Source organism: Giraffa tippelskirchi, chromosome 8, assembly GCF_054371585.1.
Source record: "Giraffa tippelskirchi isolate mGirTip1 chromosome 8, T2T-mGirTip1v1.2.pri, whole genome shotgun sequence".
In the NCBI taxonomy this organism is placed as follows: domain Eukaryota; kingdom Metazoa; phylum Chordata; class Mammalia; order Artiodactyla; family Giraffidae; genus Giraffa; species Giraffa tippelskirchi.
This window is the reverse complement of record NC_137282.1, coordinates 161,945,000-161,970,213: the sequence shown is the minus strand read 5'-3', so window position 1 is coordinate 161,970,213 and position 25,214 is coordinate 161,945,000. Positions and strand designations below refer to the sequence as shown.

At 51.7% G+C, this 25,214-nt stretch overlaps 2 protein-coding genes across 5 annotated transcripts in view; one reads left to right on the top strand and one right to left on the bottom strand.

Moving 5' to 3' along the window:
* The window catches only part of LYRM4 (LYR motif containing 4), a 124,136-nt gene that overhangs the window by 11,239 nt on the left and 87,683 nt on the right, over positions 1-25,214 (bottom strand). For 2 of the 4 annotated variants that reach the window (XM_081521170.1, XM_081521171.1), the window contains exons 3-4: positions 18,416-18,532; positions 2,902-2,982 (exon numbers count right to left, since the gene is read on the bottom strand). In XM_081521170.1, the coding sequence (XP_081377296.1) occupies positions 2,920-2,982; positions 18,416-18,532 (180 nt within the window). In that variant the 3' untranslated portion in view covers positions 2,902-2,919. Of the gene's footprint in view, positions 1-2,901; positions 2,983-14,876; positions 17,703-18,415; positions 18,533-24,374; positions 24,823-25,214 lie in introns of those variants that run through there. The other 2 variants (XM_081521169.1, XM_081521173.1) reach the window with 2 other exon arrangements.
* PPP1R3G (protein phosphatase 1 regulatory subunit 3G) lies at positions 10,618-13,643 on the top strand. Its single transcript, XM_081521168.1, has one exon. It carries the CDS (start codon positions 10,727-10,729, stop codon positions 11,750-11,752), a length of 1,026 nt encoding a protein of 341 aa, XP_081377294.1. The 5' UTR covers positions 10,618-10,726; the 3' UTR covers positions 11,753-13,643.

Sequence of the window (25,214 nt, the reverse complement as noted above, 5' to 3'; positions counted from 1 at the left end):
TTATAAACACGGGGTCCCCATGTGGCCTGGCATGGCATTACCTTCCAAGAAGTAAGAGCCTAACATAAAAGTGCTGGCTTAAAACTCAACATCCAGAAAACTGAGATCCGGGCATCCGGTCCCATCACCTTGTGGCAAGAGATGGAGAAAAAGTGGAAACTGACAGATTTTATTTTCTTGGGCTCCAAAATCAATGCGGACAGTGACTGCAGCCATAATATTAAAAGATGCTTACTCCTTGGAAGAAAAGCTACAACAAAGCTAGACAACATACTAAAAAGCAGAGACGTCATTTTGCCGACAAAGGTCCATCTAGTCAAGGCTATGGTTTTTTTAGTAGTCATATATGGATGTGAGAGTTGGACCATAAAGAAGGCTTAGCGTCAAAGAATTGATGCTTTTGAGCTGTGGTGTTGGAGAAGACTCTTGAGAGTCCCTTGGACAGCAAGGAGATGAAACCAGTCCATCCTAAAGGAAAACAACCCTGAATATTCACTGGAAGCACTGATTCTGAAGCTGAAGCTCCAATACGTTGGCCACATGATGTGAACAGCCAACTCATTGGAAAAGACCCTGATGCTGGGAAGGATTGGGGGCAGGAGGAGAAGGGGACGACAGAGGATGAGATGGTTGGATGGCATCACCGACTCAATGGACATGAGTTTGAGCAAACTCTGGGAGATACTGAAGGCCAAGGAAGCCTAATCTGCAATCCGTGGGGTGGCAGAGTCAGACACGATTGGGCGACTGAACAACAACCACATAAAAGCAGGATTGAAAGTGGTCCAGACTGGGAGGAAGATTTAAAGAGGAAACTTTTTTCCCTTAAAACCCAGGAAGACATCTATGAGAAGCTGTATTTCTTCATCTCTCTTGTCCCTCAACCCCCACAGCCTGTATCACAGCCTGCAGAGTGGAGGTCCCAGTGGCAGTAAGTCAGTGAACCCCATGCTCTGACACAGGCGTATACTTCTCTGCTTCAGTAACCGTCATCCCCCAACGATTTCAGCAGTGAGGTCTAACCTCAGCTCAATGAACCAGTTGTCTGTCTACCTCTAGGGTCCATCAGAGGATGCGCGGATAAACAAGCCATGGCATAAACACACACTGGAATATTATGCAGCCTTTAAAAGGAAGGACATTCTGACATGGGCTACAGCGTGGATAAACATTGAAGATATTATCCTGAGTGAAAAAAGCCTGACATAGCATGATTCCACTTATATGAAGCACCTAGATTCATCGGATTCATGGACGCAGAAAGTAGAATGGCTGTTGTCAGGGGCTGGGGAGTGGGCAGAAGGAGGAGTGACTGTTTCATGAATGAAGAGTTTCAGTTTGGGAAGATGGCAGGCGTCCAGCTGGTGATGGTGCACAGCACTGTGGGTGTTCTTGATGCCACTGAACCGCACAGTTTAAAGACACTAAGATGGCAAGTTCGTTCATGTAAGTCTTCTTTTACCATCATTTTTTTAAAGAAAAAAATTTGGACATGTATAAAGTGTCCAGTATTCTTGGGCTTCCCTGGTAGCTTGGCTGGTAAAGAATCTGCCTGCAATGCGGGAGACCTGGGTTCCATCCCTGGGTTGGGAAGATCCTCGGGAGAAGGGAAAGGCAACCCACTCCACTATTCTGGCCTGGAGACTTCAGTGAACTGTATAGTCCGTAGGGTCGCAAAGAGCTGGACACGACTGAGCGACTTTCACTTTCAAAATGTTGTAAACCATTGCTACCTTAATACAATTTTTTTAAACAACAACAACAAAGTAATAAAATTATAAAGGAAGAAACCAGTGGCTGAAAACCACACTTTATGACCATTTCTCATACCTATCAAGTTTGGTCAATTTCAGCTCCTATCACAGCAGCATTCCCTACCGCCCCAACACTCACCCCCACCACTGCCCCCAGGCAGGAGCCCGGGAGGCAAGAAGGACCCCGCCCTCCATTAACAGGGCTCTGTGCTCTGTCCACTGGTTCCTACTCGGATCACAAAGGTGCAGACCCAGAGAAAGCGAAAGCGAAACTCAGTCATGTCTAGCTCTTTGCGACTCCATGGACCATGAGTCCATGGAATTCTCCAGGCCAGAATATGGGAGTGGGTAGCCTTTCCCTTCTCCGGGGGATCTTTCCAACCCAGTGATCAAACCCAGGTCTCCCGCATTGCAGGCAGATTCTATACCAGCTGAGCCACAAGGGAAGCCCACAGACCCAGAGAAGGTCAGCATTTTTGCAACCTTCACCACCCTTGTTACATACCCTGCCTCTTCCAGTGGAAACAACTTCCAGAAAATTTCAAGAGCTGCTGCCTGGGACTTCCTTGGTGGTCCAGAGGCTGAGACTCAACGCAGGGAGCCAGGGTTGGATCCCTGGTTAGAGAACTAGATTATACTCTGGCCTCCTGATGCGAATAGCTGACTCATTGGAAAAGACCCTGATACTGGGAAAGAGTGAAGGCAGGAGGAAAAGAGGGTGACAGAGGATGAGATGGTTGGATGGCATCACCAACTCAATGGACACGAACTCGGGCAAACTCCGAGAGATGGTGAAGGACAGGGAAGCCTGGTGTGTTGCAGTCCACTGGGTCTCGAAGAGTCAGACAAGACTTGGAGACTGAACAACTATAACCAAAGATTAACAACTAGAGATTGTACGCTGCTACTAAAGATCCTGGCCGCTCCAAGGAAGACGGAAAATCTTGAGTGTAGCAACTACGATCCGGTGCAGCCAAATAAATTTTTTAAAAATCTTAAAAAAAAAGAACTGGTGCTTGTTTTTAGGTTCTGTTTTTTTCCCTCCTTTAAATTTTTCTTTTTCCCTTTTTGGAAGTCAGACATTAAGAGATTAAAACATTCAAAAGAAACCATATATACAAAACAATCAAAAAGTCACAGCACATACCTTGGCAAGGGTGTAGGCTCAGAAGAGGCCTGAGAAGACCTCAAGTTTACCCCTCTGGTTGACCTCCAGCACAGAGATGCCCTTCAAGGATAATTAAAAAGATTTTTTTAAACCATTTAAAAAATTGAAGTACAGTTAATTTATAATGCTTGTTAGTTTCAGATGTACAGCAAAATGACTCAGATCTATCTATCTATTCTTTTTCAGACTCTTTTCCGTTATAAGTATTTCTGTTGAAGTTTGTCTGTTTTATACACAGTGGCCCCCACATGTGACATCATACACGGCCTGTTTGGAAAATTAGGATTTACTAAGAAATGCAGATCTCCCAAACCTGGCGGTCTGTCAGCATGCACTATCAAAATTTCCATTTGCTGCACTGCTGATCCCATCAGAGAAGCCTCTCAGTGCTGGGAAGCTGTCAGTCCCACGGTAGATGAAGGCATTTCAAGTTACCATTTTTCCTTCAAAGTTCAGATTTCAGGATTGGCAACGCATTCTTTCAGTTGCTTCCCTTGAAGTCAGAGATTCGTTTCAGTAATTTTAAGGAAAATGTCTACTCCACACCCGAATGTGAATGTCCATGGTTTATTCATCATTTCTTTAAGTAAAAATGGTGTTTCATGAAAAAAAAAAAAAAAGCTTCTGGCTCAGCTCATGACAATCCCCTGGGTGCCCTTCCCCAGAGCAGTCATCGCGCGTCAGGAGTAGAAGCACGTTATGCAGGTGGCCCATTTTGTCACGTAGGATATTAAGGTCCGGTACTCCGTGTTGAGACTTAATAGAGTGTATAATTTTCAATGGTTTAGCCAGGATATTCTTAAATGACGTGGGCACGGTTTTACTCACCACTGCTTTTGTGCAGTGCAGATGTCTTCAAAGTGGAAAAGGCAAGTGATGTCTTAATTTCGCTCTGAAAATACTTTTGACATAACATCCCAGGAGCTGAATGCTCAGTGACCCTGCTGTCCAGCCCGCAGTAACTGAGAGCCTGGCACGTGCTTTAACCCAAAGGGGCAGCTCCAGCCTCCCCAGCCTCCCCGCACCTCCCCGTTTACCCTCTGTCCCAACCTTGGGACCAAAGAGGTTGGTGGGGGAGACCCAGGGGCTATGCCTGACGCCCTCTTCATCTTCGTTCAGAGGTTTCAGGGGACTTGCTCCTCTATATTAGGCTCCAATGCACTTATGACTCCTTTTCGAAAAATACTTATTTACTTATTTGGCTGCATGGGGTCTTGGCTGCAGCACAAGGGATGTAGTCCCCTGACCGGGGGTCAAGCATGGGATCCCTGCACTGGAGTGTGGAGTCTCAGCCACTGGGCCACCAAGGAAGCCCCAAGACTCCTCTATTGTCGTTCCAGTTTCCCAAGGTCCAGGTCTGCCTCGGAGTTCATGCCCCTGAAGAGTCCTACTGGGCTCTCTGCCTGGAGGGCGGAGGAGGCCGGAGTCCAGGCAGAAGCCTGGAGCCACACTTCTCTTGGCCCCACGGGGTCACCACTGGAAACAGGTCTTGCAAGAATGGCCTCAGATGCTGCCAGCTCTCTGCCCAGACCGATAATTCGCAAGCCTCCGTGGGGATGCAGTATAAGGACCCAGCCTTTAGTTTACACCCTACACTCAGCCCTGTTCCCCCAGCCCAGCCCCGGGGCCAGGGAGAGTTGGCCTGGACGAGGTCCTGTCCCCAGCCTGGACTCCCCCTGGCCTCATCTTTTTCTGTTTCTGGGCCTTGCCGGGGCTCTGAATAGCTCAGCTTCCAGGCATCCCCGGGCGGGGGACACGTGGGCACCCCGGGTCCAAGCTGTGGCCTACACTGCGGACTGTGAGCTGTCTGCCTCCAGCTGTTACCTCTTCCTCTCTCTGTCTCAGTCTGTTACTGTTATAATTTTTTTCTTTAAAAAAAAAATGTTTATTTATTGGCTGTGCTGGGTCTTCTATGCTCAGTTCAGTTCAGTTCAGTTGCTCAGTCGTGTCCGACTCTTTGTGACCCCATGCACTGCAGCACACCAGGCCTCCCTGTCCATCACCAACTCCCGGAGTTTACTCAAACTCATGTCCATTGAGTTGGTGATGCCATCCAACCATGTCATCCTCTGTCATCCCCTTCTCCTCCCACCTTCAGTCTTTCCCAGCATCAGGGTCTTTTCAAATGAGTCAGCTCTTCGAATCAGGTGGCCAGAGTATTGGAGTTTCAGCTTCAACATCAGTCCTTCCAATGAATATTCAGGACTGATCTCCTTTAGGATGGACTGGTTGGATCTCCTTGCAGTCCAAGGGACTCTCAAGAGTCTTCTCCAACACCACAGTTGAAAAGCATCAATGTTTCTATGCTACAGGGGCTTTTTCTAGGTGTAGCCAGTGGGGTTACTCTCTAGTTGAGGGCTGCAGACTTCTCACTGGGGTGGCTTCTCTTGCTGCAGAGCACAGGCTCTAGGGCTGGGGGGCTTCAGCAGTTGTGGCTCCGGGCTCCAGAGCGCAGGCTCAGCAGTTGTGGCTCATGGGCTTAGCTGCTCCACGGCACGTGGGAGCTTCCCAGTCCAGGGATCAAACCCGTGCCTCTTACATCAGCAGGCAGATTCTTTACTGCCTGAGCCACCAGGGAAGCCAGCAGGGAAGTCCTGTTATTACTCTTGTTTTATCGTGTTATACTTAGTCTTACAGTTCCGTGTCTCCGCACTATTTGAGTATATCAAATTGCTTTAATGTCTGCTGTTTGTTTTCCTTTTTGTCTACTTTAATTTCTTTCAGGTTTATTCAAGGTAAAAATTCCTGCTTTCACCTGGTTTTCCTTGACTTTTCATTAACTGTTTTTCATCGGGAAAGTAACAACAGCCCGTGACGGAGGTAGGACCTGACGAGAGGGGAGGGCTTCCCTTGTACCTTAGTTGGTAAAGAATCTGCCTGCAGTGCAGGAGACCCAGGTTTGATCCCTGGGTCGGGAAGATCCCTTGGAGGAGGAAATGGCAACCCACTCTAGTATCTTTGCCTGGAAAATCCCATGGACAGAGGATCCTGGTGGGCTGCAGTCCATGGGGTCACAAAGAGACGGGCACAATTGAGCAACTAACACTTCACTTCACTTCACTGGCCCCCTAACCTGTCTGCTGAGGCACAGGTGTTATCCGTCCCTTCCTTCGAGAAATCGTCTGTTCGTGTAACAAGCAGACTCCTCCCCTTGTACTGAACCAAGAGAAGCTCCCGGTTCTCACAGCTCTGGACCTGTCTGTCTTCTTCTTAAGTCTGGTTCTCGGGGATTATTTCATGTGAGTGCGTACTCACGAGTTACCTCAACCCTTGTGCCAATGACATAAATTACAGACAGACACGGTGTTTTGAATCTGTTCCGCTTGTAAGATGTTTCTGGTGTCTTCCTGTTACAAACAGGACTTCAGCGGAACATGCATGTACATGTGACAGCGTGGGATCAAGTTCCAGGAACAGAGCTGTGAGGTTCTGGACGTGTCTTCCAAATTTACAGAAATGATACAGACAAAGGAAGCGCTATTAAAATAAATCCAGTGACAATTTGTAGCAAATGATCTGTGTTGAGGAAGCTTAACTATCAAAATCATGGACTCATATAATTATTAAATATTAATATGTAGTATCAAGGTTTAAAATTTGTATGAACTAATATGCTCATGCTTAGCTATGGGAAGGTTGCAGGAATAAATTGACTTTCATACATTTAACATCTCAGGAGAACCCTACATTGATCACAGTGTAAGCATACGCTCTAAGCCTCATTTTTCCCTTTGAAAAAGATCCATGTCCCCATCTTCCACTTTGCTCTAGGCTTGGGCTCCTGCCTTCCGACCTCGGGCCTTTGGTCTTCCTCTGTTGACAAGCGGGTGTCTGTCCCGTGGTGATGTTGTCTCTTGGCCCACACTCGGGGGAGGTCCATGCTGGACTCCGGGACGTCCGAGTCTGGAGGGAGCGGAGGAGAGGTAAACAGTTTCTGCGGCAGGAACACGAGGCCAGGCCACATGGCTGGAGGCCGGCGCCTGGGGTCAGAAACTTGGTCCAGCCCACGCCTCCCAACCCCTCACCCCACATGGGCCGGTCCACTGTTTACTGTCCTGACTTCACAGGGCAGTGAGCATCGATCCCCCGAGGAATGCAAACTTGGGAGAACAATCGTCTGCTCCCAGGAGGAAGGCACGCCTCAGACCACCTGCGGGTGTCCCCCAGGTCAGGGGCAGGATGGCGTGTGGGCTCCTCTCACAGGTGCAGCGTCCTTTCCAGGCCTACGCGTGGTGCGGGACATCTACCCGGCCTGTCTCCAGAGTTTGGGCCCCACATTATACAATCTCATTGGAAACGGGATGCTGGGACTGACAGAAAGTGGGGGGTGGGAGAGAGGTGAGAGAAAGAGAGTCCACTCGTCTAGCAAGTCTCTACTATGTGTAGAACTTTGTATTTCCTATCGTTGTTTAGTCGCTTAGTCGTGTCCCAACTCTTGGCCACCCCATGGACTGTAGCTCGCCAGGCTCATCTGCCCATGGGATTTCCCAAGCAAGAATATTGGAGTGGATTGCCATTTCCCTCTCCAGGGGATCTTCCTGGCCCAGGGATTGAACTTGAGCCTCCTGCACTGGCCGGTAGATTCTTTACCACTAAAGCACCAGGGAGGCCCATCTTTCCCACAGGCATCATCACAGGGATGCTGCATACTTCCTTCATGTGTGTGTTGTTTCTCTCCCATCCTGACACTAGAATGTGAGCTCCCAGGAGGCAGAGACTTGCATTTTTTGACTGCTGTGTTCCCAGCATCTAGGAGTGTCTGTCTGGCACGGAGCAGGCATGCAATAAACATACAGTGAATTAATGAATGAACACACTGTGCTGGCAGGTAATAACAGAAAACAATTACTGTGCACCCACATGGTGGGCTTCTTGCAAAGCATTTCACAAGGTCTGCCTCTTCAAGTGCGTGGGTACATTGTCACCCTTTACAGGTGAGGAGACCACAGCTCAGAGAGGTCACGGAACTTGCAGAAAAGGTGGTACTGAAATTTAAACTTGGCTATCCTGTCTCCTGGGTCTTTAGTTCAGACCAAGCCTCCAATTCTACACCCTGGCAAAGTAAGAAAGACCAATTAGACACAGTCCCTGCTCTGCAAGCAGAGATGTGCTAATTGGAGACAAAACTTGGAAACAAGTCAGAACGAGCCAGGGCAGGACTTGGTAAGAGGCCATCCCAGGGAAGCAGGCAATGATGCTGTGGGTTTGCAGAAGTGAACTCCCAATGCAGGCGGCCAGGTTAGACCCCCTGGTCTAACACATGCCACAACGGAAGATCCCACGCGCCACAATGGAGACCCAGTGCAGCTAAACAAATGAATAAAAATGCCTTCCTGTTAGGACACTGGTCTACAAGCGGCAGGAAGCTCCATCACGCTAACTGAACCAGAAGGTTGCATTTCACTCCATGCAGCTGGGGTGTCTGCAAACTGGGGTACGATTCCTGGGGCTGCTATCAACATTTGGAGGGTGGGCCTCCTGGAAGTGAAAGCCCTTAGTTTGCAGTAGACAGTCACAACAAAGAACTGTCCCGCTCAGAATGCCAGCAGCCTTCTCTAGAAACATCCCCTTAGCAGCTGGAGCACATGATGGCCTACAGGGCCCTGCATTTCCCACGCTCGGGAACTGTACCACTGACAGTGGCAAGGTGGCCGTGACATCAGCGTCCATCTCCTCTGGGGAGAAAGGACACTCCCCTCGGATGTTGCCTCTCAGACGTCCCTCTCACATCCTACTGGGTCACTCACTCATTTCTGAGCCCGTCTGGGCAGGGAGGGGGTTCCTCCTGGATGAGACAGGTGCTGCTCTGGAGGAGAGAGGGGTCAGCCTCCCCGGGGAGGGGCCGTGTGGAGGAGGGGTGAGACAGGAACACAGGGGCCTGGTGTTGGGCAGCCAGGCCCAGGCCGCTACCGTAGTCAGAGGCTGCCTTAAGGATCCTGGAAGGGGACCCCGCCTGCAGCCACTCTTGTAGGTGCCCCCTGACCCCCGATATGGCTGAAATGTTCCCCCCAGCGGCCCTCCTGTTAACCCCACTCTCCGCCCTTACCGAGGTTCCCCGGCCTCCCTGATGGGGTCGGACCGTCTCCTTAGCATCTGCCACAGGGGCTGACTCTATCTACTCCAGTGACTTTCTGGTTAAACGTGGTCTCCCCCCATATACCAGAGCATCCCGCGTTGCCACCAAAGAGTGGGACAGGGCAGCTGGACCAGCCCACAGGCCCTGACAGCCAGGCCTCCTTTAGTTCCCCCTTCCTCTTGTCCCGCCCTGGAGTGGGGGTGGGGTGGGGTCTGGGGGAGTGGGAGGGTGGGGTGGGGAGGTGGGGGAAGGGTTCGGGGTGGGGGGGCGCCTGATGAAGCAGGAGCCCAGGAGGTCTCCACAGACTCGAAGTCTCTGAGAAGGTCTATCTGATCTTTAAGATAGTTTGCAGATTTTGTATTTTACTCCCTAGCATGTCAGCGTTTGGTGGTGGTGGTGGTGGTTTGGTTGCTAAGTCGTGTCCGACTCTTGCGATCCGTGGACTGTAGCCTGCCAGGCTCCTCTGACCATGGGATTCTCCAGGCATGAGTACTGGAGTGGGTTGCCATCTCCTTCTCCAGGGGATCTTCCTGACACAGGATTCAAACCCAACTCTCCTGGATTGCAGGCAGATGATTTACCAACTGAGCTATGAGGGAAGCCCTATGTCAGCGTTTAGGTAAATGTAAAAACAATGCTCTTCCCCAAATCTTGTCTTTGTTCCAATAGGTAGACGCGCCAGGTATGTCTGGGGCCTCTTGTAAGTCCCCAGGTTGAGAGGCAATCAAGGCGTTCCACGCTGGCGTGGGAGGCCACGAAGGAGCCTCCACATGTTCCTGCGGGAAGTATTTTGGGGCCCCACCCCGGGCCTACAGACTGAAACCCTAGGGTGGGGCCCAGTCCTGAGCTCGCACACCCCGACCAGGTGATAGGGACGCGAGCAGATGCTTGAGAAACTGCGACCTACAGGCAGCTAAAGTTAGCCTTAAAAAGGAAACAAAGCGAAACCATCCAGAGGGCGCTTTGGGCAGCACCCCCCTCGGAAGGCCCGGACGCGCGGCGGGTCCCGCTCCAGGCAGCCGGGTTGTGACCAGGGTCCCCCCGCTCCGGCCGAGCGCGGCGGGCGGGGAGAGGGGCGGGGCGGGACGTGCGCCCGGGCCCCGCGCGAATGGCCTCCGGAGGCGCTCGGAAGCGGCCCCCGCCCGGTCCCCGGCCCAGCACAGTCTCTGGCCCGGGCCTGGTCCGGGTCCACCCGGCGCCCGTGGGGCGATCGCGCCGGACCGGGCCCGCTTCCGAGCGCCTGGAACTTGGGGAGGAAGGAAGAGCCAATCAGCGAGGCCCGCCGCCGCCCAGCTGCCCCGCCGGCGAGTTTTCCGCAGTTTTGCGGCTCCTCGGCCGGTGCGACGGCGCGCGGGAGTCCGCGCCGCGATCCTCAGGAGGGCGGACCCGTCCGGACCCGCGGGGCCGACCTCGCGGTGAGGACGACCGAGCTGAGCGCGCGCTCACTCCGGAGCTCGGGGGCAGGACTGGGTAAACCCGGGAGCCCCGGGACCCCGCCCGCCCGGACTCCGCGCCTCCCGGGCCCTCCCCCGCCACGAGCCGGCTCCGGTCCGTGCGGCCGCGCCCGGCCCGCCCCCTCCTCCCACCCCGACTCGGGCAGCGCGGCCAAAACCCCCGAGCCTCCCGACTGGAACTGCCTTCTCCTCCCGGCCCGAGGCGGGCGCTGCGCTCTCTGTGCACCTCCCCAGGCGTCAAGTGTCCCGAGGACAGGTCCCGGGCCAGGGCGTCATGGAGCCCTGGGGGGTGCTGCTAAGTTCGGAAGCGCCGGGACCCGCGCCCCCGGAAGAGCCCCGCGCAGCCGAGGAGCCGCCCGCAGCGGGAGGGCCCCTCACGGAGGGCGGCTGCGCGGCGGCGGCCCCGGGCCCCGACGCCGAGCGCGGGTCCTCGCAGGAGCGGGCCAGCCCCGGGGAGCAGGAGGCGCGGCTGGAGAGCCGCCGCCGCGCGCGCTCCTTCTCGCTGCCCGCCGATCCGATCCTGCAGGCGGCCCAGTTCCTGCGGCGGCGCCAGCCGCCTGACCCGGGGCCGGAGGGCGGCGAGGCGGCCGAGGACGCGCCTCTCGGTCCGGGCGACTGCTGCGCCAAGTGCAAGAAGCGGGTACAGTTTGCGGACGCGCTGGGGCTGAGCCTGGCCCGCGTGAAGCACTTCAGCGAGGCCGAGGAGCCGCAGGTGCCGCCCGCCGTGCTCTCCCGCCTGCGCAGCTTCCGGGAGCGCGCCGAGGACCTGGAGCTGCTCCCGGGCCTGCTGGCCACGGTGGTGGCCGCGCCCCCCCGCGCGCCGCCGCCGGGGCTGCAGCCCCTCTTCGAGCTGCCCGGGCCGAGCGCGGCGGCCGCGCGCCTGCGGAGACAGCGCGTGTGCCTGGAGCGCGTGCAGTGCGCGGCGCCCGGCGGCACGGAGGTGACCGGCTCGGGCCGGGTGCTGGGCTGCCCCGGGCCGCGCACCGTAGCCGTGCGCTACACCTTTACCGAGTGGCGCTCCTTCCTGGACGTGCCGGCCGAGCTGCGGCCTGAACCCAGGATGCCCGACGCGCCGTCGGGGGAGCCCGGGGACACCGAGGAGGAGCCGGGCGCTGAGCGCTTCCACTTCGCGCTGTCCCTGCCCCCGGGCCTGCTGCCCAAGGAGGGGGAGGACGCGGACGCACCAGGCCTCGCCGTCCACTTCGCCATCTGCTACCGCTGCGCCCAGGGCGAGTACTGGGACAACAACGCGGGGGCCAACTACACGCTGCGCTCGGGGCGCCCGGCCGACGCGCTCTGAGCCCGCGGGGCTGGGCCGATGGCGCGCGGGGCCCAGGCAGCCGGGCATCATCCCCCCAGGGAGAGGGAGTCCCTCACTGCAAGCTCGTTCCTTGGCACCCAGACAGATCCTGCCAGCAAGCACGGAGCCCGGGCCAAGCGCCCTGCCTTCTCTTTGGAATTCTCGCCCCGCATAGAATGGGAAAAAATCCTCAGGATTCCGAGCAGTGACTTTCTCCAAGAAAATAAAAAAGACTCCTGAGCAAGGCTGCAAACCTTTGGGATTTGTTTTTAGCTGTGGACACCCCCTCGGCTCTCAGGGAGAGGTGGAAGCATCGCGCCGAGGGCCGGCATGGATAGCAGGTCCGCGGGAGCCTTCGTGTCGTCACTGCCTTTTCTCTTCATTGGGGTCTGGGAAGTGTTAGCGCTTGCATACAGATATCCTTTTGAAAATTTAAGGCCACGTGCATGCCTGCTATTTGATATTTCAGCTCCTGGCAGTTTGGGAGGCCTTGGCAGTCAGCCCATCTTCAGCGGGTGCTGCTGCACTTTAAAATAATCAAAGCACAGTATTTTCAAATTTCCCTTGTTCCATCCCTCCTCTCTGATGTGAAAAGGGCCTAGATTTTCCATAGTGGGCCAGAGTGTTCTTAAAAATGTTTTGTAGAAGTCGTTCTTTCCCGGGGCAGAACAAGATGCTTGGTGGGTTGAAATGCCAGAGCGATTGTCAGGCCTTGGCTGTGAGCCGCCAGAGCCGGTCCCTGGCCTCCAGCCCCTTTGTACAGGCAAAGCACATGGTCGCTGCTGGACTTCTGGGCCATCAGCAGTCAGAGAAGCTGGACTCTCAGTGGTTGGACTCCACAGCGGGAGACAAAGGAAGGAAAGGGCTTTCTGTGCCTCCTGGAGCCACAGTGGGGAGTGGTGACTTGAAGGATGAAGCCTGCCCACCAAGAAGCTCCTGCTCTGAACCCACTGGGCACCTTGCACAGGCTACGACTGTGGGCACCAGTCTGGCTGGCCGTCTTCATTCACTGCTGATGGCCGTGGATGCCAGGAGAAGGTGGCCATGCATGACCAGGGCTGGTGAGCCTCCTGAGGACTCAACTTCAAACCTCGGTCATCCCTTGGTAATCTGTCTTTGGTTTTCACGTGTTCAGGCACATGGCTAGTATAGTCAGCTCCGTTTTGCAATGCTGATCTTCAGGGAGCGGTGGTTTCACTGCTGCTCTCTAAGAACCAGGGTAGGCAACCTACAGCCCATGGGCCAGATGCAGCCCTGAAGGCTGTTCTTGAAGGTCCTGAGAGCTAAGAATGTCTTCTACATTCTTAAATAGTTGGAAGAATTCAAAAGAAGAATACTATGTGACACAAAAGAAGTGGACAAAATTCAGATTTCAGTGCCTGTCAGTACAGGTTTGTAGGAACACAGCCATGCACATTCACATATATGTTATTCACGATCACTTTCCTGCTACAAGTGCAGAGCTGAGTAGATGCAACAGAGACCACATGGCAAACTCTAAAATACTTACTGTCTGGCCCGTTATAGAAACTCTGCCAACCCCTGCTCTAGAGAAGTAGTATTTTTTTTTTTAACTGTATGTTGAGAGTTATACTTAACAAAGCAGTTAAACTTTTAGTAAAAATTTGTCACTTGACATAAACCTCCTTTGGGTGAAGGTAAAACTGGTTGCATTACTCTTGGTAATCTTGGTTGATTACAATAAACACTAAGACACCAAATAAGTACAATTATTCCTATACTGGGGAGGGGAATCCATCTGCTTCTTCTAATAGCAGAGGGACTTCCCTGGTGGCCCAGTGGTTAAGAATACAGGGAATGAGGGTTTGATCCCTGGCTGAGGAACTAAGATCCCCTATGCCACAGGGGAAAAAAAGAAGAAAAAAAGAAATAATAGAAAGTCAAGACAGCTGAACTATGGCACCCCTTGGAATTAACATCAAGCTACAAAAAACTGCCAGATATTTCCATACCTCAAAATGGGATGTCTCAAGCTATAGAAATATTTAGTTTGAACTCTGGTTTGTAAAATATCCTTTCTGACTATGGTGGTGTTTGCCAAAGGTACTGATCATGGAAAAAATTTAAATACTGATTTATGAGTGGAAAGCCATCAGAAGTTAATGAAATACAATTTTCAGTTGGAATAAAGCAGACTAAAAAAAATGGTCATGTGGATGACCTAATTCACATGTGCTTATAAAAAAAACTTTATAATGATAAAGGGGCCCAGATGGAAAGAAATCGCCTGCAATGCAGGACATCTGGGTTCCACCCCTGGCTTGAGAATTTCCTCTGGAGAAAGTGAAAGTCGTTCAGTCATGTCCAACTCTTTGTGACCCCAAGGATTATACAGTCCATGGAATTCTCCAGGCTAGAATACTGGAGTGGGTAGCCTTTCCCTTCTCCAGGGGATCTTCCCAATGCAGGGATCGAACTCAGGTCTCCCTCATTGCAGGCAGATTCTTTACCAGCTGAGCCACAAGGGAAGCCCAAGAATACTGCAGTGGGTATAGTCTATCCCTTCTCTAGGGGATCTTCCCGACCCAGGAATCGAACTGGGGTCTCCTGCATTGCAGGTGGATTCTTGACCAACTGAGCTATCAGGGAAGCCCTCTCTGGCAACCCACTCCAGTATTCTTGCCTGGAGAATCCCATGGACAGAGGAGCCTGGCGGCCTATAGTCCATGGGGTAGCAAAGAGTTGGACACAACTGGGTGACTAACACTTTCACTTTCAAGCAATTATTAGAACTACATAATTTTTCTGCTACTAAATACAAATACAATTAAGCGTTTTTATTCAATGTCTGATATTGGGTCTGGCATATCACTTCCTTTTTGAAAGTGCATTACTGCATAATAATGAGACCTAGATAAATACATTTTCTATTTTTCTTATGAATACATTTTAGTTGAAAAGTAGTGATAGTGTATATGGCCTGTAATACAGTTTGAAATGCTAGTTTGTATGGCAGCAATGCATTAGTTTGGATTGTTTTAGATTATTAATTATTAAAATTAAATTAGGAGCACAATATTATGATCAAAATAGAGACCCTCTTGTCCTGTATCTTTTAAAATGGTAACCCATTAAATCTAGAATAAAATACATGAGAAATGGATTTTTAAGAGGCCACGTACAGCAAAAATTTTATTCCTAAAAAACCATTACTGATTTTCAAAATTATATTTTGGAATTCAAACAATTTTAAGATGACTTGTTTCATAATATAAAAACTTCAAACTGTTCTGTTTGGGAACTGTAAGCTGAGAGTTCTATTTGGTCAAGTATAACTGTTAGGAAAGAAAACCTGGATTTGCTCTCCTGAAAGTCTTGGAGGATAGCTCTTCTAAGGCTCAGGTTACAAAAGCCTGTAAAATATGGTGACTAGCGCAGTCTTTCTGCACGTGGTTATAGCCTTTCAAAGCTCTAGAACTGGCAATCTTCTAAATGCCAACCTTATTTTTATAAAGTGCCAACTTTTCACTGTAGACTGATAGCAAACACTCTGCAAAGAAATGTTAGGACGTTAAAATAGCTCTTTTTTGGTTTGTTTTTGAAAAGTCTCAAAGGAAGGGGCAGTACTGACGGGTGTGAGGAAGTGTTTAAGAGTGTACTTCCCGAATGGAACGAACACACACATTTATCCCCAAAGCTAAATTCCCACAGTGCAGCTGTGGCATTTTTGCGGTAATATGTATCACAACTTGATAAGTGACGGTCACTGTGCTTGAAAATGTAATAGCTTCAACATCTCACCCGGCTCTAGTGATCAAAAACTAGAAGTCCTGCTCAGCTCAGCTGAGGACCCTGACTTTGACTAGAGGGACTCGGTTTTCTTCTGTTTGGGCAAGGAGGGGCCCACGGGTCAGGGGATGTTGTGTGAAGTGTGTGTCCCAGTCCAGTGCATCAGAGCAGTGCTTGGAAATGCAGCCATCTGTGTGGACAAATGTCCCCTGATAACCCTCGGCTTTATGAAGCAAGATGACCGGTCGCTTCCAAGATCTAACTGAGGATCCCAGCCAGGGTGTGGCCATTGGACCTGGAAGCCAGCCGAGCTCTGGGGACACCAGGCAGCTCTCTGCGGGCTCAGGAGCCGTCCTGCAGCAGGGGGTGGTGGGCAGTGGTCATCCAGAATCCGGCTGCAGGGCCTGGGGAACCTTCTCCCGGCAGGTGTGCTGTGCGTGTCTCACCTGGCCACGCCCCTGCCTGCTGTACCCCTCCTGCCCTGACCAGGGGGAGGGCTTCCTGGGCGATGCTGCGGGTTTGAGCCATGCAGAGCCTGCTGCCCGTTTAATTTTTGCGGGTTTGTTTTGGACTCCTGGTGTATCATTTTATGAGGTTTCCATTTTTCTGCTCTCTGGCTCAGTTTTCTCATTCCCCCACTCAGTTGCTTGTTTCTTAGGAGCGTGTCACTTGGAGCCACGTAGGGTGTTGTGAGCTGTGTCATGTGTACCTTGTCAGGAGTGCGAGGAACAGCCTTTGGCAGGAACGGGAGGTTTGGCTCTCGTGCGACATCACGGTACTGGTGTGCATTTCTGGCTCACGTCACGGGACACGGGTTTGTAGTTTAAAAGGAGGCACCGTGTGTGCTGTAGCTTAGCAGGCAGCCCTGATAAACAGTGAGCTGTGTGCAGTCCAGCTTTGCCCGGCCAGCCCCCGTGGTTCCAGGCCTGGACGGTCTGCCAGCCTGGGGGGTGTGCTTTGTGCAGTTACAGTGGCCAGGGGCTGAGCGGAAACTGAGCTCAGCCCAGTGACCCTCCTTTCCTCCTGCAGGGCCATCCTGGCCTTACTGTCAGTAAGCGGACTGGTGCCTGAAGCCCCTTCGGGAGAGGCTGGCCCTGCTTCTCCTCGGGACTAGTGATGGACACGTTCTACCAGTTGACCAGCTGTGTTTCCACGTCCTCCTCCAGGCTCCCTTCTGCTGATCAGCGGACTGTCAGGACGCAGCCCTTTGTGGTCCTTTAAGCCTCCCAGGCTGGTGGCTGGACAGCTAAACACTGAAATTTTAGGCTCATTAGGACTGAAAGCCCTTTGAATCTTTTTGATGTAGTATTTGCATCCTGTAGAGTTAGTTCTTTGGCTTCACCCTCTGTGAACAGACACGTTTTGGTAAAGAAAGGAGTCACCTTTGGGCTGCGGGGAGATTTCTGAGATGGCGAAGATCAAGGACTCGCTGTTAAGGTGTGATACTGAGACGAACCTGGTGAATCTAATAGAGGAGCAGAAGTCTACGGAGTCAGGAGTTCAGAGCCATTTCAACTTGGAAATCTTTAGATACACAAACATCTCTGGTAAAGCACAGATGCTGTAGAGACACTTTCAGACATTTTGGAGAAATCAGACTTGTATAGTTACCCATCCCATTCGTATTGTTGGCACTGCTCAGGTTCTCTGAAACTTGTTAACTCAAGTCATTGCCCAAGGAGAACCAGCAGCCTCCTAATGTGTCCAGAAATGGGAAACTCGGTCTGAAACTCTGAATGGAGTCAAGATTGAAAGCAGGTGTTTGGTGAACTGAGCTTGAAACATTTAATCTCCAAGTTGAAGAATTCCTGAGCATGTCCTGCAGAAGGCCTTTCTATAAACAGCTACACGTGTTATGCTGAGAAAACACCCACTCGAGCATGTGAGAAGTTGACGGTGGTGGGAAATTCATGGTCCTTAAAGGGGCCGCCTGGCAGGGCTCTGCGGTGTTTGTGGGTACAGCGCCTCCTGGGACGGCTCTGGGAGGAGAACTCCTGACATCAGGAGGCTGTTCTGATGCAGCTGAGTCGGTGTTTTTTACACCCGAAGTGGGAGAAACAGGTGACTGTTGATCGTAGGAAGTTAGGTTTTGTCTGATTTTTACATAAAAACAAATGTGCATGTGCATTCAGAACCACCTGAAGCAGCTTAGAGAATCCCATCTGTAAGTCCTTCTCAGCCTGGTTAAGGAGAAGATGTTCTTTCGGAAAAAACAAAAACAGCCCACACTTAGATCTCTGATTCCCCTGCTTATTTTCCCATCCCCAAACGTCTGAACCAGAGGTGCTCCTGTTAATGGCATTTGAGGCTTTGCTGTGTTTTTTAAAGTCATTTTTAATAACTTTCTGGGACTTCCCTGGTGGTCCAGCCGCTCCGACTCTTTGCTCCCAATGCAGGGGGCTGGGGTTCGAGCCCTGGCCGGGGAACTAGTGCTCACGTGCCACGACTAAAGATCCTGAGTCTCTCAGCTAAGGCGTGGCCAAATCCATAAATAAATATCTTAAAATAACAACAAAAGAATGTTGACTTTCTGTACTGATGCTACTGCCCTGAAAGACTAGTTTTTCTGGCTAAGGAAACACCTTCAGAATGGGCTGCAAGGTCTTGGCTTCCGAGGCTGGGGGCTGCCCGGCTCTGCATGACCCGCCAACCTGGAGCCAGGAGCCGGTGCCAGGGAGAGGATACGCCACGTGGGGCCTGGGCCTGCGGGTGGAAGGTCCTCCCCGCCCCGAGACCCCTGGCCTGGGCAGGGTGGGCTGCAGGCTGCCATGAAGACCAGGGCAGGGCCCTTGAGGCCCTGACCCGACAGCATGCAGGTGGCTCAGGAGACCCCCAGGGATGAGTTTGTTAAGCCAAGGGTTTCTAAAGCCATTGGTGCCATTCTCTGTAGGACAGACACCTGTGACACGTTACCTGTATGTGACCGCGGAGGCTGGGGATGGACCGGTAACAGGTTCCGGCTTCAGCGTAGGGGCTCCCTTGTGTCAGCGATGGTCTGACTTCAGCCCGGTGTGGTTGAGTCCACAGCCACTGCAATGTCACCAAATACCCACATCATTCCTCCAGGGTCTGAAAATGCAACACAGCTCACCCCGCTGTGTCTGGAAGCCCTGGGCTTTCAAGGGAGGCTGCTTCGGACAGCTTTGGCTCATAGAGGGGTGGGGGGCAGGTCTCAGGGTCCAAGACGACCATGAATGTGGGGGGGGGGTCACCCAGAGCCTGCCCTCCCAAGCTGTGGGGCCCGAGTGGTCCTTGTCGGCCACTCTCCCAGACGGGATATTTCAATGTGCTTGTGAGGAATTCTGCACAGTTCCTTCTAATAACGTGAGAGAAAGTAACCTCATTAACCTTCGTTTTGACATTTGCCTGGAAGTGTGCCCGGTGGAATGTCCAGCTTGAGTAACAGGTTTCTGTGAATGTGATTCCGATATGTTTACTTAAACTCAGAACTACTGTAGTCCAAACCCAGCCCGTGTTTCCCCTCGACTTTTAAAAGGATGATTATATCTTTGTGGTTTGAAAATGTCTTTTCAGTTCTAAGGAATTTGGAGGAAATTTTCTGTGCACTGCTCCGCCGTTATGGTGATATTTCTGTATGTGCTACGCTTGAAAAAAAGTGCTGAACCCAAAGTCCTAATTTGAATAAAGAGTGTGAAGTGATTTGCTACCTTGAAAGCCGTCACTGAGTCTGGGAACGTATTCAGGGCTCACCACTGCGGCGGGGGGCTCTGGACTTAGTGGGTCGAGGTCGCGGATGCTGTGGACATCCTGCGATACACACGCGGCCCCCAGCACAGGGGCCCCGAGACCTCCGCACGAGGCTGGAGAACACCAGTCAGTAGTAGCGTCCGAGCATCGATTTCCCGGTTCTGACAATGAGCCAAGGTTACAGGGGATACTATCGCTGGGGTAAGTTATGAGAAGTGAACCCGGGAATTCTCTGCTTTTTCTGCAAACACTTGTGAGTTTCAAACCATTTCAGATAAAAAGTTAGTAACAACAGTAAACTTTTGTTTTTAAAGAAAGAAAACCTGCTCCGAGCAGCGTGTGAAGCGTTGCCAGGCGCAGTGCTAACAGACAAGTGTGCTGGGCTGCCTGCAGGTGGCCTGACGAGGCCGGCCGTGGACACAGCTCGGCCTTGCTGTCCCTGCACTTTCAAACACGTCCCTTCCCTAGAGAGCGTGAGTTTTCACATCTGCCAAGCAAGGGCAGTATTCTTGCTTAACTGCACGGTTGTGAGCTTGAAGGGAGGCTCTCTGTGGCGTGCCAAGCACACACTATTTTTTTAAAAAAATTTTTGGCCACTCTGCATGTGGGATCTTAGTTCCCCAACCAAGGATCGATCCCATGCCCCCTGCAGTGGAAGCGTGGAGTCTTGACCACTGGACTGCCAGTAAGTAAGTCATGTCCGACTCTTTGTGACCCTATGGACTGTCACCCACCAGGCTCCTCTGTCCATGGGATTCTCCAGACAGGAATACTGGAGTGGGTTGCCATGCCCTCCTCCAGGGGATCTTCCTGACCTACAGGTTGAACCCAGGTCTCTTATGATGTCTCCTGCATTGGCAGGCGGGTTCCTTACCCCTGAGCCCCCTGGGAAGCCCAGGAAGCTGCTGAAGAGCCAGGACTTCCTGCTCCGTCTCCGCTCCCACTCACGGGGTGCCTGCCTTCGATATGCGCTCCACCTCCTGAGCCGAGTCTTCACCCCCCAGGCTGTTCCAGCCCCAGGATCTCTGTGAGCTCCCTCTGCCCAGCCTGCTCCCTTGCTCGTGTGCCCAGGACGGCACTGGCTGGTGTTCTGGTTGTCCTCCAGGTGTTCAGCGGGGCTCCCCAGCCATGAAGCCAGATTTTTGGGGGCAGGGACCCCTGGCTGTGCCGGCCCCCACGTGCCTCTACCCCCAAACTGACCGCTCTGCCGAGAACATTCAGAACTTTCCTTTGAACCGTGTGCCTAGTGCGAAGATGTGCGAGGGGACAGTTACTGCTGCTGAGCAAGAGGCAGATGTCCCCTTTCTCAGGGTTCAAACTCGTTTGAGGAATCGCAGAAGCATAAGCCAGGGAGAAGAAGTGCTCAGTTTAGAAGAAGCTGCAAACACACTTGTTGGCTCAGACTCTGAACTGCTGGTTGGGGAGGAATCCGAGGGGCCAAGGGCCTCCTCCATGAGTTCTCTGTGCCTCTGCAGGCGGCCAGCTGGCTTCACTGCCCAGCCATTCCAAGTCCATATGCTCGTGGGCCATGGGCTGGGCTGAGTGGCCCCAAACAGCACCCATGTTCCACATGAAGCTGGGGACGGATGCTGACGATTTCTCGCTGATTGTGCCAGAAACTAGCATTCAGGGAATTCCTGGTGGTCCAGTGGTTGGGATTCAGCGTTCTCACTGCCAGGGTGCAGGCTCAAGCCTGGCTGGGGAACTAAGACGCTTCAAGCCACAAGGTAGGGCCAAAGGAAAAACGAAAACGAGACTAGCATCCAGATGGTCTGGAGGATAGTTTCTTTCCTTTTGATTTAACTGGCATTGCAGACTTTTAGAGCTGGAAAGGTCATTAGGGGTCTGGTCAGCCCTGGGACCCTGGAACATGAAGGTGATGTTCATGAGCTGAACATGAAATTAGACCCAGGTCTTCAGCTGTCCGCCTCAGTGGCTGGATTTTTTTCCCACCACTTGCATTCCTCCCACCACACCATATTCCTGTCTTCCAAATTTTTTTTTAAAAAAGAAATGTTTTATTTATTTTTGCAGTCTGGGTTATTGATACATCGTTTTCCCTTTCTGAACAAGCTTCTGTCTGTAGAGTCCCACGAGGAAGTGAAAGGCTGTGTTTTTAGAAGTAAAAATACATGCTAAAATCTGGCAAATTAATAATCCTAAATATGCTCTATGGTTGAAGTGTGAGTGGAAGATGAGACACTTAGCATTAATATTGGAGTCCTTGATCGTATATCCTACATGTGCTTCGTAATCACATAGGTGCACATAAATGGAAAGTACTCCTTCCATGGAATAACAAATTCATTTTTCTAAGACCCTGTACAAATCTAAAAAAAAAAATGAGTCACTATGCTGTACACTTGAAACTAACATAACATTTTAAGTCCACTGTACTTCAATAAGTTTTTAAATGCAAAAAAAAATTACTCCTTTAAAAACTTAGAACCAGTCATGTTATTAAACTGTCTCTGTATTCAAGACAGTTGTGGTCACCTGAATTCACTCAGTAACTGAAGGGAAGTTCTACTGAAATATTGTCACAATGTTTAACTGACATTCAGGAGGTGCTCCCTGTAACTTTCTGGCTGATGAGAGGAAAAGGTTTCTAACTTCCTAGGAAAGCTCATCTAGGGGAGGGGAGGGGTGGGGCGGGGCGGGGCAGGGCTCTGGAGGTTTCCTTGATGGGGTGACGTCAGAGCCGGCATCCGTTGGCCGGCACCCTGGTCCCACGCAGTTGTGTCTGAGCAACCAGACCCCTGCCTGGGCAGAGGGGAACGGCCCGGAGCCCCACACCCAGGCTGAGACGCTGCCCCGGGACAGCCAGCTGGGGGCAGGGGGAGGTTTGCCTCCCACCACGTTCACCATCTGCTGAGCGGTGTCCTTACACCGTGGCCCTCAGAAGTGCAAGGACCTGGGTTCACGGGGGAACAGACCAGGGACTGAGCAGGGATGGGTCTCACGGGCACACATGGGCCAGAGCATCCTGGAACCATCAGTTACTGCCAGACGCCATGGACGCACGTTGGGACCACGTGAAAGCGGTGTCACAACACCATCTACCCTCCACGGACGAGGCGGGCAGGCACGGTCTCCCCCAGGGTGCGAGGACTCCCGTGACTGAGAATTAGAGTGACACGGGAAGCGGTGCAGGGGCACATTGGTGACAGTCACCACTATTTTAGGACCTGCGGCTATTTATACGAGCCTGTTGTAAACCCAAACACGCGAGTAACAGATTCACGCAGTGCTGCAGATGGTGGGGGGTCATAAGCAAGAAACCACCCAGCGTCCGGGTCCCTCATAAAATCCCCAGAAGTAGGTTAGCAATCCCTTCTTTTCCTGTTTTGAACTGATGTGTTTTCAAGGATAAATGCACATGAATATCATTTCTACCTGTAACATAATCAAAGGGCAGAGGTTCCTGAACTGGCTCAACATTAAAAAGACCAGGAGAAATTTAAAATTTATAAAATCATTGTTGGTGATTTGATCTATGGTTCCTCTGATTTAGAAAAGGCAGAGGAACCAGAGATCAAATTGCCAACATCTGCCAGATTATAGAGAAAAACAAGGGAATTCTAAAAAACCATCTACTTCTGCTTCATTGACTACACTAAAGCCTTTGACTGTGTGGATCACAACAAACTGGAAAATTCTTATAGAGATGGTAATACCAGACCATCTTAGCTGTCTCTTGAGAAGCATGTATACAGGTCAAGAAGCAGCAGTTAGAACTGGACATGGAACAGACTGGTCCCCAATCAGGAAGGAGTACGTCAAGGCTGTATATTGTCATCCTGATTGTTTAACTTATATGCAGAGTCCATCATGAGAAATGCAGGCTGGATGAAGCACAAGCTGGAATCAAGATTTCTGGGAGAAATATCAATAACCTCAGATATGCAGATGACAACACCCTTATGGCAGAAAGCAAAGAGGAACTAAAGAGCCTCTCGATGAAAGTGAGAGAGGAGAGTGAAAAAGCTGGCTTAAAACTTAACATTCAAAAAACAAAGATCATGGAATCCGGTCCCATCACTTCATGGCAAATAGATGGGGAAACAGTGGAAATAGTGACAGACTATTTTCTTGGGCTCCAAAATCACTGCAGATGGTGACTGCAGCCATGAAATTAAAAGATGCTTGCTCCTTGGAAGAAAAGCTATGACCAACCTAGACAGCATATTAAAAAGCAGAGACATTACTTTGCTGACAAATGTCCATCTAGTCAAAACTATGGTTTTTCCAGTAATCATGTATGGATGTGAGAGCTGGACAATAAAGAAGGCTGAGTGCCAAAGAATTGATGCTTTTGAACTGTGGTGCTGGAGAAGACTCTTGAGAGTTCCTTGAACAGCAGGGAGATCAAACCAGTCAGTCCTAAAGGAAATCAACCCTGAATATTCAATGGAAGAACTGATGCTGAAGCTGAAACTCCAGTACTTTGGCCACCTGATGCGAAGAACTGACTCATTTGAAAGGACCCTGATGCTGGGAAAGATTGAAGGTGGGAGGAGAAGGGGACAACAGAGGATGAGATGGTTGGATGGCATCACCAACTCAGAGGACATGAGTTTGGGTAAACTCCGGGAGTTGGTGATGGACAGGGAGCCTGGCATGCTGCGGTCCATGGGGTTGCAAAGAACTGGACATGAATTAGCGACTGAACAACACAACAACTAAATCACTGTGCCTCATCTGTCACTTATCAAGTCAGAATATGAAGTGCTGAGAAATTTATTTTTAAAAACTGCCAATCTCTTCAGGTGACTCTGACTCAGTGAGTGAGCTTTGGGACGCACGTTTCAGCGTATACTGGAGTCCCCTGGGGTGTGTCAGACTGAAGATTCTGATTCAAAACAGGTTGGGGTGGGGCTGACGTCAAGTGATCCCGAGACCACCCTGAGCAGCGGGTTGTAGGACCGGTCCCCAGGTGAGCAGCCACGCACAGGGAACCTCTGCTGTCACGCTGGGCCTAGGTCTCAGTGGTAGGATGCACCCTGCTCCCCTCCGTCCCTGGATCTCTCCCAGTGTGGGGACTTGGCTTTGCAAAGGGGCCACTCAGCTCAGGGCTAGGCCTTCCCTGCTAGGCCCCCCACCACCCTCTGCAGGCCCAGCACCAGCAGGAAACAAAAGTGCGTTAATCATGAAGACACGTGTGTCTGGTAGAGAAGGCGAGGGAGACGCTTTTGTTTATTGTCAAGGACCGAGAAACACGTCTGGAAATGCTCTATACAGGTGCTGCAGAGCCACAGAGAGGGGTGGGGTGGACGAAACACCATTGTACACGGCCTTTCCTCGAGGCCCTCCAGCTCTTCATCCTGACGCTTGAACCAAGGACAGACAGCGACAGCCGACCTCTGTCACTAAGGCTGCAGAAGAAGGGACACTTCACTCAGTTCATCAGTTCCTGGAGGGCAGGTAGAGTGAGGCTATTTAAAGCTGATGCGGAGGCCCCTCGAGGTCTGCTGGGGGCCCCATGGCAAGCAGAACGGATGCTGCCGGTGGTCCACGCTGCTGTTGGAGGCTGGTCCTGGCTCCTAGGCCCGGGGCTTCTCCTGATTCTCAATGACAAGCTTGTCGGTTGAATACATTTGGCCAATGTGGACCTGGAGGCAAAGAGAACACAAAGATCAGGAACTCGGGCTCCGTTAGCTGTGAAAACTCAGAGCATCTCCAGTGTGTTGGTGCAGACGTGCGTCTTTCTGGAAACCGTGCTGCGGGCAGAGTGCAGTCACGGCTTTGCTTCGGCTACATCCTGACACTGTACCCCCACCTCCAGTTCCCCCGCTTTGGGAACGGTGGGAGGTTCCCATTCACTCCTCGCCCCTGGAACGGCCCCAGCGGCGGGCTATCCTGAGCCGGTGAGACCCAGGCGGCCCCGTGCATGGCGACTCCACAACCACAGGATTTCTGGCCTTTAGGACTGGTTCTTCCATAAGGATGGACTTTTATCATAAAGTGTGCATGAGCCTTGTCCACACTGGGCAAAGCCTGGTTC